At 35.6% G+C, this 11866-nt stretch overlaps 1 protein-coding gene across 3 annotated transcripts; it reads right to left on the bottom strand.

Annotated features, from left to right (window-relative positions):
- Nucleotides 1–1282: 1282 nt before the first annotated feature.
- On the bottom strand, nucleotides 1283–11243 carry LOC136230445 (protein argonaute 16). Of its 3 annotated transcripts, none has more exons than XM_066019508.1 (23): nucleotides 11105–11243; nucleotides 9328–9551; nucleotides 9046–9251; nucleotides 8741–8959; nucleotides 8498–8634; nucleotides 8230–8327; nucleotides 8050–8147; nucleotides 7785–7956; nucleotides 7575–7691; nucleotides 7396–7503; nucleotides 7218–7280; nucleotides 6940–7053; nucleotides 6669–6834; nucleotides 6460–6572; nucleotides 6226–6363; nucleotides 5989–6119; nucleotides 5415–5480; nucleotides 3197–3260; nucleotides 2775–2886; nucleotides 2616–2689; nucleotides 1810–1907; nucleotides 1697–1728; nucleotides 1283–1616 (listed from the first exon to the last, which is right to left on the bottom strand). In XM_066019508.1, exons 2-23 carry the CDS (start codon nucleotides 9514–9516, stop codon nucleotides 1471–1473), a joined length of 2661 nt encoding a protein of 886 aa, XP_065875580.1. In that variant the 5' UTR covers nucleotides 9517–9551; nucleotides 11105–11243; the 3' UTR covers nucleotides 1283–1470. The 3 variants fall into 3 exon arrangements, with proteins under 3 accessions (XP_065875580.1, XP_065875579.1, XP_065875578.1); XM_066019507.1 differs by having other exon boundaries at nucleotides 9328–9569; XM_066019506.1 differs by having other exon boundaries at nucleotides 9328–9643.
- Between the last annotated feature and the right edge of the window lie 623 nt (nucleotides 11244–11866).

Here is an 11866-nt window from a genome sequence, read left to right on the forward strand (position 1 = left end):
GTGATTGGTTTATAGATGGGGTTAAGGGTTTGTTATTACCTGAGCTGGAGCATGGCAATACCCTCTTTGCTGTTGTGTGTCACCAGCTTTGGCAGTGGAGAAATGTTGATATTTTTAGAGAATGAGCAATCATCTTTCCTAATTTACTTGCTTTTTTCTCTAGAAAAATTAATACTATTATTAAGAGCTTTAAAGATGAATACTTATCTAATACTTTCCAGAGGAATGTGACCCATTTGGTGGGGTGGAGCAGACCTGGAGAAGGGACTGTGAAATTGAATATTGATGGCTCTTGTTTGTTGAATGGCAGAATCGCAGCGGGTGGAGCCTTGAGAGACGCGGGAAGTGATTGGGTGCCTGGCTTTGCTCAGAACCTGGGAGTGGGATCTTCCTTCACTGCTGAGCTCTGGGAAATCTTCTCCAGGCTTAGACTCGCCAAAAGTCTGGGCTTAAAAAATCTTCTGGTAGAATCTGACAACCTTGAAGCGGTTAAAATTATCTCTGATAATAAGGCGTTATGTTTGAGTAACCTTAATTTAGTAAAAGGAATTAAAAGGTTATGTTCTTCCTTCGACACCATCAACTTTGGGCATGTCTTTAGGGAGCAGAATAGGGTTGCTGATCGCCTTGCGGCTGAGGGCCATGCAAGATTACTTGGTGTCTCTACCTTCTAGAATCCTCCGGATTTCCTTTTCTCTCTACTTTCTGATGACCGGGTTGGGGTTAGCTTTCCCTGGCTAATCCCGGGATAGTTTTTTTGGTTTTTGTTTTTTTCTTTCCTTTGCCTACCAAAAAAAATTTATTACTACTAATTTTTTTAATATTCAATATAAATTATTTTGGGAAAAACAATAAAAACGTGAAAAAAATTAAAACACAAAAAACAAAAAGACACATGAAAACATAAACTAACTAGTTTGATTATTAAATACTTAATATGTACAATTATGATTTCCCGAATGATCATTATGTCAAATTGAAAGATCAGAAACTCAATCAACACGGTCGTAAAGATCAAAAGGCTTAAAAATGCACTTCTCCTAAATTAATTCTTGAACTTACATGAAGTGTAAAATGAATATCAATCGATGTGAAAAATTTTGGAATTAAAGAAAAATAGTTCTGAAATAGCTATTCCTAATTGTGGAATACAAATTCAGAAATAAACTAAATGGTTGAATGTGAATTTTATTGGAATAACTAAGCTATTCCTAGTCTATTTTAGGAAACAAACAAACACCTAAGCATTCTCCTAATATTGAAATAATAGATAAACCGGAAGTAGTAAGTAAAAGAAAATAGATATAATATGAACAAAATCATCCTCTTTACACACTCTGGTAACAGAAAGCTATTTGCAGGATGAGGATAAGTTTGTAGAAAAGCAAATTGATCTTTCATAACTATGGACTTAACTAAAAGGGCTCAAAAAAAGGTTGTTAAAGGTAAAATTTAGTTAACAAACATTTGTCAGCAGAAAAACATGGAATCCACAACATCCTTGTGCAATCTGGGCAGCTCAGGAACCTGTCCTGATGAGGTTTCAGACAAATCCTCAAACTTCAGAAACTGCCCCATCTGTTTAGCAGCAAGATGGGCATAATGTACTGGAGCCGCTGTTCCAAATAAAACAAAGGTAGGATTAAATTTACCTTTTTATAAATTTTCTTTTATTAAAGACAGAAAGTGAAATTACCAATTGAGATAGCAGTGGTACTCCTCTGGTACCTGTGAAATAATTCAAAAATCAGATTATTTACATCTCAAATAATGGAATGGATTACAGGGAATCAGGATTTGAAAGTTTACACATATGAGAGAGAATGGACAAAATTTTGCAGGTCATCAGGAGAGAAACCAATCTCATCAAGCAACACATGGTAGTGTGCAGGCCTTGAAGTTCCAGCCTATCAGAAAGGAGGAAAAATAATTACACGAGAGCTGTGAATAAGAAAATCAAGGATATATAGCAGCAAGATAACCAAGTGCAAGACCCAAACTTAATATGTGGATTTCGACTTGCTACAATTTAACTTGTAGCATCTTTCTTAGTATGGCAAAACGCATATTTGATCCTTGTACTTGGCTCAATGTATATGTAAAATTTAATCCTCAACTTCATTTTTATAACAGTTAGCCACTACTTTCCGATGGTCAATGACGGACCATAAAGTGGAGAGTAGCATAAGCACCATTAAGATTTAATTATTCGCACACATCATCTACTTTTCTCCACATTAGAAGGTTGGAGTTGCAATTTAATCCATCGACAACAGCCAATCGATATAAATAAGCAAATCATTATATTTTTCATCGTTGTCCTCTGAATATGGGTTTGAGGGTAACAATTTAACCAACATGAAAACACACTTCAATTGTGCATAATTTACACCCTTCACTTTTTCGTCTGTCAAGTACCATTTCTGTCCAAATCGAAAAGTAAAGCAACTATGACCAAATTAAAGTTCAAGGACCAATGTACACACTGAGCCAAATTGTTTTAATCCAAGAAACTGAAAGATGGTACTGCGATAGACATTCATGAGATGATATATTGATCTCTACTTGTCAATTAACACAAACGGGCACAAACACATGTACATATGTAGACTTACTAAAATCCCTGGATGAGCACACATATAAAAGTCATAGTTTGTAGGATGCACAATCTTCGTATCCACAACTGTTCCTGGAGAAAGAGAGAGAGAGAGTCACTACAGTTCACAACATGAAAAGCATAAATAAATATGAAACAGCATTAAGAACTAGCTAACCAGGAGGAATATTTTCAGGGCCACTAGCTCGAAACAGCTTCGTTCGGTGATTTTTTTGAGCAACAATTACAGTAAACTTGGGAATGTCAACCCCACCAAGATGCTGATATGCCTATAAACCAAAAATCTACTAACTTCAAGACAATGATAATCAAAAAGTACACTAATATCCCTTATTAGCAGGCTATAAGGAAAAACAACTATACAATGCAATGCTTGATTGCAAATTTTAACCATCAAGCATTTTGAACTCTACTAGGGTAGCTAGGATTTAAAGTTGCATTGGCATTCCCAGACATCATGATGTACATGGTATTCAGCACTAATGATTTCTGTGAGCCAGAAGGATGAAATCAAAACGACATGCAATAAAAATCAGTAAAGCACTCGAAATTTCTTTTGATCGCATATCATAGTGGAACCTTTATAATCTGCTGCACTTCGATGTTCAAAACCTGATTAAACTGGGAGTCACTCACTCCATCCCTGAAAGAAAATCCAAAATTATCAACCATATAAAAAGAACCATATAGTTGACCATAATAATAATGAGAAAAGAAAAAAAAAAGATTCACATCATTGTCTAACAACAGCACTAACTTAGCATTATATGCAATGCTTACAAGTTCCAACAGAATATCGTTTATAATTCTAATAGAGCAAGAAATTTCTATTTGCCTTATCAGAACACTTATATATATTGAGTGCAACAATGAAAAGCTATGTTGCACGGAAACTTCTACTAGCGTTTCTGTGTTTCGTGTCCGTTCCAGAAATGGAAACTCCTGGAAACCAGTACGACACATTGCCAAGCACGTTTATGTAAATATTCAAAATAGGAAACACGTTTCTTGTTTAGGAAACTGTTTCCGCAGGCAAATACAATCCAATTCCAATTCTAACTATGATTCTAGCTAATTGAAACTTCCTCTTTAGCTAGAACTTCTTAATTAAGGATAATTTCGATTCTATAATTTCTAATTACTTCTATTTTCTGCTCACTGTTGTAATCATTTGTAAGTCAAATTTTCATTATTATTATACTATCAATATTTATAAATGTGTCCCTATATTTTTAATATTTACAGGTTTCCACCACATTTTTACTATGTTTTTTAGAAATAACGTTTCCCCATCTGTTTCCGTGCAACTTAGATGGAAAGCATATCAACAGCATTCTAATTATGACAAAAGGATCTAATACCACAATGAATACACACAAAAGAATCCTAATCTTGTTGCTAAACCTAAATAATCATCAAGACTGATAAATATGAGCCTCTTATTTACCCTTTGTAATTAATCTTACAGTAAGCATAATTATTTTGTAATTATACTCTAATTCTTCCATGTAAAGAAAGCTGCACAGACTAAATTTTTGTTCGTGGAACCTGCTTATGGTATCGAAACCATGCTTGGACATGCATGGCGGAGATTAATATAAGATCTACGATTGGGCCTTAACTTTCAGCTCGAGCTTTTAGTTCAATCGGTTCCATGACATGGTATCAGAGCCTCTTGGACCAAACGGTCGAGTGTTTGAGTCCCGACAACCTCATTAATTTGTGGAATTAAAAACACATGACGGGATGAGCCTGTGTTGTGCACGCTGCAAACCCAAGGGGCATTTGCATGTGGGGGTGTGACGGAGATTAATATAAGATCTACGATTAGGCCTTAACTATCAGCTCGAGTTTTTAGTTCAATCGGTTCCATGACAATGCACTCTATATCATCTCTCTGAATGCATGCATGATTATTTGAAGGGTGTTTCTGCGAGATTTTGGTGAGATTGGTGTTATTAGGAATAGGATTTAATGTACGAAGAGAAGTTTCAAGAACAAATTATTAAAGCTAAGGAAATACCACCTCAAAATGATCAAAGGCCTGAAATGAAAGCATGACAATACAAGAGATTCTTTCCAACTTATACCAATTAATTAGACTGGTATTCCACAATAACAAAAATGGAGAGACGAGCAGTACAATCAGGCATTATATCAATGCCCTTACAAATTCACTGTCAAGTATTCATTAGGAGTCACAATGGAGCGACAATTCTTCATCCCCTACACAGAGTGGAGCGAGGATTTGGAAAAGGGAGGGAGCAATCGCTAAGGCTAGTGCAAAGGGAGTAGTCAGTGTACTTTATTTTGTTTACTTGTCCTAATTGGAGAAATATGCTGCCATTAGTTAGTTGTCAGATTATGTAGTCCTGTAACTTTGGTTCTTTTAGCTGTGTTTGATTCATAATGTACTAATTCCTTTGTTGAATGAGATAATTTGTTCACTCTTTTTTAACTAAAATGAAAAGGATCAACAAGAAAAACTAGAGTGCCTCCTCACCTGTCAGCCATTATTGCACGCAATGTTCCAGATCAAATACTTCAGAGCATATCACAAATATTTAAATATTCTTTATATTGGAAATATAATAGAGTCCAACTATTGAGATACTACCAAGGTGAAATCCCATTAAAGCACCAGCCTAATAGAGAAAACAAGACAAAGACCCACCCTAGTGCTTTTTTTCTATTTTTCCTGTGTTCTATAAATTTTAACCTGCAAATGAACCTTTTTAAATGATGTCATTTTTTAATTCAACAAAATGAATAATAAATCAGGATTAAACAGTGATACCTGAAGATAATAATTTGTTTTGGTTTGTGGCCATTGCTGGTCTGATAGAACTCCAATAGAAGCTCACTGTAGAAGGGAATAATTGTATGCTTTAACCAAAATAAAAGAATAATTAAACCTAAATGTTAAAGCAAAAAAAAAATCATACTTCTTTTCCAACATTAAATTGAGAATAACATCATGTTAGAAATTAAGATCTCTTGGTAAAACCACTTCATACATGTACTAAGCACTATAAATGTACCAATGACTGATGCTGATATTTACAGTACAAAAGAGAGAGAAGAGGGGAAAGAAGCATAATATACCAGAAAATTCATCTTGAATATTATTTCTTAAAGACAAGAAGACCAAATGCTTCATCTTGAGTTGCAAGTAGATGAAAGAGATGAAAGAATGACAAATTGCATATAAATTGACAAGCAGTCATGCTATTATAATACAAGTAACCGATAACAAATATCTTCCAATAATATATCACACTTGCAACGGATATGAGGATGCATCAACATATATATGATTAACAGATGAACCATTACAAATAGCTATAAGGATTCCATCTTCACTAGAATACCTCATGATGCCATCATCAGTCCCATCAGATAAAGGCTTATATAGAGCATCAATCATCTCCAGCTTAGGAGACTGGGTTCTCACAGATGCTCTATACCTTGATATAAGAGGCCATTGTCGAGATCCAACAACCTGAAAGATTTAGCATAACTAATAGCTATGTGAAAATCACTATTCAGCTTCAGCACAATATAATTAAACACGCTCACTGAAATACTTATATTCCGATCAACTTTACCGCAGCCACTGATGGGACATCTGAACAACCAGGAGAGCCATGAGAGACATCCATTCCCAAAATCATTGTTGGAATTTCTGTTACGAGAGGGATATTTTTGGAATGCTCAATTGCCAACAAAGAATTTATTCCTCCTAGCTATAATGAAAAGATAATCACAAGCTAACATCAGATCTGAACTGAAAATGGATAAATCAAAAACATATATGGATAATATAAGCTTCTATTTAATACCTTAGAATTGATCTTAAGAAGTACATTAGTAAGATACTGATCAGTAATCTTTAATGGAGAAATGCATTGGGTGGCGATGCCAAATTCACTTAGACATTCCTTCTTCCATGGTCCTGGAAAGTGCATGAACATATGGTAGCTAAGCAAACCATGTAAAATCTATGAAATGTTAAAATAAGAGAGGTCTAAGAAATGAAATGGATTCCTACCATAGATATCGGAGTTTTTCCTCTCTGCCAAGACACACAAAATAAATCGGGGAGCAGTTGGAAACTTAGTTCTTATCCGCTCAAACATCTTTTCTACTCTAGTAAAAGGACTGGCTTTTGCAGATTGTGGTTCCTCCTCAACTAAGGAATATGGGCGTTCAATTTGCTTCATGGATGAACACATAATATATGAGAGGTGGGGAGAATTAACAAATTCAAGCTTGAACATAACAAAGGATTCATAATTATAGAAACATATTCTACAACATACAATGCCCTTTCTCCTTCCACAGTCAATAAGATCACGGGAGATCTTACTAGTATCACAACGTGCAGAAAAGTTGACAACAGCCCAATTGTGAATTTTAGCAGTTTTCCAAAGGGTCTGCAATAGCAAAAGACCAGCAATGGCAGCTCAGCAAACATTACCCAAAAAAGAAGATCAATTCTATCAGCTATACTTGGTCAAAAAAGGGCACAGGAAGACACTACTTCAAAGAGACAAGGCAAGTGATAACTATTAATAGTCACACCAAAATAAAAGAGCACCTTGTTATTGAAGTTCCATCGTCCATTTCGCGGAACACAATCCTCACTATTCCCAACCTTCAACTGTATACAATACAAAAACAAATTATCATCAATTTAAACTCGGCAGTTACCCGGAAGCACCTTAAAATGGGAAAAAAAATGAAATAAAAAGATAAGAGGCAGAGCTATTATTCACTTTTGGAGTCTCAAGTACACGACCATCAACATGTGTCATCTGTTTTTCTATAGAAACACCACATGAAGAAAGCACAGGATCATCATCGTAACGGTAGTTCCTCATAGCCTACAAGATATATCATGCCTATTAAGGACACAAAAACAAAAGAACACAAACAAAGTAAAATGAATCCTTACATCAGTCACAATTTTTATTTTATCTTGTGGCTTTTGTCGAGATTTTTCAACCAATGATGCTCTTTGCAGTGATGACAGAGCTTTTGTATAACGTTGGAGAGAAACAAGTGAACAAAGCTGCCATACAAGGAAAACCAAAGGAAGGAAATGAAACAACTTTAAGCAGAAGAAATTGTAAAAAGAAAATGCCAAAAAGTTAAGATTGCAGACCTCTAGCGGCAAATAGTTTGGTCGCTTAGGTTTGCCAACATCAAGACAAGGCAGGTATGTAGAATAGGTTAATTCTATTCCACAGTGCTTACTGAAGTAATCAGAGACAGCTATATCAACAGTCTGTGGCTCACCATTCACACCCTCAGTGTTTTTCACTTTCATAGGAAAACTACAACAATACAGTTAGGTTTATCCATTAGAACACGAAAAGGAAGTGAGAAAGAAAAGAAAGAAAAGGAACAAGTGGGAGAGAAGCACAAACTATTGCTGATTGCATGGCTTCTCAGTCAAACCTAAGATTTTATATTCCATGTTCCTGTGCCTAGTCTTAACCCTCAAATTTTTCAACATTTTTTTGGCCTGTACATGTATACAAGCTAGAAATTTCAACAAAAGATAACTGAACTACAATTACTGGTATGAATTTCAGTAATTTAATTACCTTAACCCAGTCAATATAGCGACTTTCACGTACATTCTGATTAGCTTTTAGAAAATCAATCACTGGTCCAGGGGTTAGTATCATTGTTGTTGATACATCTGCAGGCCACAATAAAAGGGAAAAGAATGTGATGACATCAATAAAAAGGAAATAAGTGAACAAAATAATTCTGAGTGTAAACAACAATATACAGTTACATTGCATTCAGAGCAAGGCCCAATCCCCAAAATAACTACAAGTCATGGTGTTTGTTGAACAAAGCTAATACCCATATTAAGAGATAAGCCACCCTGAGTGGTACGGAAGCTGGAATGGAATCCCTGAACACCGGTTGCACCCCCACCCACTTCAATGAAGTTCCTAGAGTCATCATGGAAGAACGATTGTCTTACCAAAAGGCAGCCCCTGTGCCATGATTCAAGAAATTCAGACCAAACCATGACTTGTATGTATGTCATTATGTGTGTGTGTGTGCACGCGTGCGTATGCGTGTGTATAGAGTCCATAGCACCTGTTAGCAGCCTGCTGCCTCAAGACAATATCCAGCACTCTCAGAGCATCTTGAGAAATGTTCTCCACCTCAACTCCTCTGAGAGCATGAGCAATGGGCTTGAAGGGGATTTTAGCAGCATAGCTAATTTCTATTATAAAAATCTTTGACTGAAAAGAACATTTTGATCTCTTAGTTATTCCAGCAGGACTTCCATCGCCACCGGGATCCCCATTTTCACTATGAGCCGACAAAAAATGCCACATAAGTTGTGAGAATAAAAGAACCAAGTGCACTATCAGAAATGTGAATAACTAAATACATACTGTTTTGCAAATGCTTCCTCAAGTACCACTGAAAATTCCATTTTGTTCTGTGGCAAAGGGCCTACTGTATAGAGACTTTTCTCACCATCATAAGCAAACTGTTTACCACAGAATTCTGATGAGTATGTTTGGTAAAGCCTATCAATTAGTTTTCGCCCAATTCTCTTGCCTTCAATAACTCTCTTATCATCTGAAGTTATCGAAACCTGCAAATAAAAAACTTTTTATACTCAAGCATATGGTGAAATGCCAGGGAGCCGCAGACACACAAAGTGAACGTACATTATAGTGGTAAAACACAGCATCTGGAACATTGACAGAAACTTTAAAGTGGTTGCTGAGCAAAGGTATGTGGTGCCCACTAGTTCCAAATCCATTCCTACTAATGAGAGAATGGTTGGGCACATCCACTTTAGGCTTCACATTGGTCGGCTTCGGAGGTGGCGGGGATCCACCAACTTCTTTCTCCATTTTTGCAATCAGATCAGTAACTTAAACCCCTTACGCTTCGACACAAAAATCAGCTTCAAGATATACTTAGTGGACTTAATATCAAGAATCCATCATAAAATATCAGAATTGTGAATCAATTAAATGCCTGGTAAGTTGCATACAGAATATTGATGTCATTATAAAAATAAAAAATTAGAAAAAAAACATTTGAATATTACTTCATTCAGGAAGATGAAAGAGAAAGCTTTCAGCTATGAGTCTGTGACTAATTTGGGAAAAGAAAAGAATGCAATGTTTCCACTGCAAATGCAAGACATGTCAAGTCAAACTTCTTAGTACTAAGTATCGATAGAAGGGAAGAGTATACAGGCATTCAAAAATAAATCCTCATATGTATTGCTGTCAATACTTAATTATGAAAAACCAAAGGAGACAAACTCACAATAAAATTAAAACAGCCAGATTAATAATAACATAAATGAATAGGGTGAAAAATGTAATATAATTAGGCTGTACAGAAGTAATCTAACATGTCAAAATAACCTGACTAACTACAAAACTTTTATCTAAAGATTGGGAAAAAGAGGACAAGGGTGAAAACAAATCCATAAATTGATAATTAGAAGCTACTTCTCCCATAAACATCATTAACTAACAACAAACATTAATACCATAGAAGCTTTTATATGAAAAATGAAAGAGTCCTGGAGAGCACTAATGGATAATTGGTAAACATATAATGGTACACAAAATCTAAAACCAAGCTGCAAATCATAGAAGACCTCAAAGCTCAAGGTAATTCCACTCTCCAAGAGTAACATAGGCCTAAAATACTCCATACTGGCAAAGTTCCTAAATGAAGTTACAAATATTTCTTTCAGGAAAAAAAAAAAACTAACAGGTTCTTATGAGATGGTATATAGTCTCCTAGAACTTCCTGACTCCATTGCTAGACGCCCAAAAGATGGTTCAGACTTCAAACAAATCCAAAATATAAAATAAAGCCAGAAAAAGAAAAGTTAAGACTACTATGAAATTTCAATAAAATTAATAAAAGAAGAGAGTCGCACACGCTGATAACAGGCATAAAGCAAAATGGTAAAATAAATAAACAAACGGTACTCATGCATTCACCTTCAATATGACAATATCAAAAAAAAAAAAAAAAAAAAAAACATAATGCTATATTCATGTCAAAACAATAGGGAAATAACTAAATTGTTCAAGAAAGCAAAATCTTATGAGATTATTAGTCGAGGCGGAAAAGTACCAAATAGGCAAAAAGGAATAAAAGCCAAACTGAATAAAATAATATTTTACAAAATAAATAAAATCCCATTCGAGCAAAATGGCAATGGAGGTTAAAGGACACATAATAGTATCACCACAGACTGCATAATCTGAGTCACTGATGGAAATGCAGCAAAATAGGTAAAACTCGGAGTCTCGTTATAGCAAAAGCAGAGCAAAACCACATTAAAAAAAAAGGGTCAAAAGGAAGTCCATAACTACGAAGGCTCCAGCAAAGCGAGTAACAAAAATCGATAATAGAGCAAATACAAGACAAGTAGATGAGATTGAGAAGGAAGAAGAAGAAAAATCGTACTTAAAGTTGGGGTTTTTAGAAAAATTCGAAACTCCTTGCGTTCTGGTCTTCACTGCTCAAGAGTCACCAGCAGGGCGAAAGAATGGAGGGAAAAGTGAAAAGGCGACAATAGACGGACATACAAAAGAATTTTGGGCTATTTTGGAGCGTTTGTTTTGAGTTTCAGGAGAGGGTCCCTTTATTTATTTATTTATTTATTATTAGATTCATCCCTAACTCTTTTTTTTTTTTTTTTTAACCCAAATCGAGCTTCATAAAAAAGGATTAGCATCCTCAAGAATAACATCAGTCAGCCATGTCGGCATTACAATAGACAAAAAAGTCACTAGCATTGGAATAGGTCTGCCTAGCTACCAAATGTGCAGCCATATTCGCTAAACGAGATATAAAGCATAACTTAACCTAACTCTTCTAATATCATTCATTAACCCGTCTAAGATTTTTCAAAACCTTTGATAATCGCAAAAATGGCCGCCTTCAGCTCAGCAATGAAAGCGAACGAGCAGCTCATAGGAAAAGCAAATGAACCCGTCGAGCACCTTGCAGAATTTCGAAAAATACCTCCACAACCGGCTTAGCCTGTCGTGGATAGGACAGAGACATCTGTATTCACTTTCCACCACCCATGAGGTGGAGGCATCCACCGAACGTTTATCAGTCTAGGAGCCCGACACAGACGAGGTTGCAGATCAAGCGATTGAAGAATTTTATTTTCAACCAATGAATTCCAAACAACCCCAAATTGAGAAATATCAGTCTTTC

Source organism: Euphorbia lathyris, chromosome 5 (assembly GCF_963576675.1).
Source record: "Euphorbia lathyris chromosome 5, ddEupLath1.1, whole genome shotgun sequence".
Classification (NCBI taxonomy): Eukaryota; Viridiplantae; Streptophyta; class Magnoliopsida; order Malpighiales; family Euphorbiaceae; genus Euphorbia; species Euphorbia lathyris.

What these genes read in the sequence shown, in the direction of transcription:
- LOC136230445 (XM_066019508.1), bottom strand. Translation starts at nt 9,516, where the DNA reads ATGGAGAAAGAAGTTGGTGGATCCCCGCCACCTCCGAAGCCGACCAAT. An exon ending in GAGGAAGCATTTGCAAAACA is followed by an intron (nt 8,960 to 9,045) that starts GTATGTATTTAG and finishes GTCGGCTCATAG; the next exon opens with TGAAAATGGGGATCCCGGTG. An exon ending in GTGGAAGGAGAAAGGGCATT is followed by an intron (nt 6,835 to 6,939) that starts GTATGTTGTAGA and finishes TCATCCATGAAG; the next exon opens with CAAATTGAACGCCCATATTC.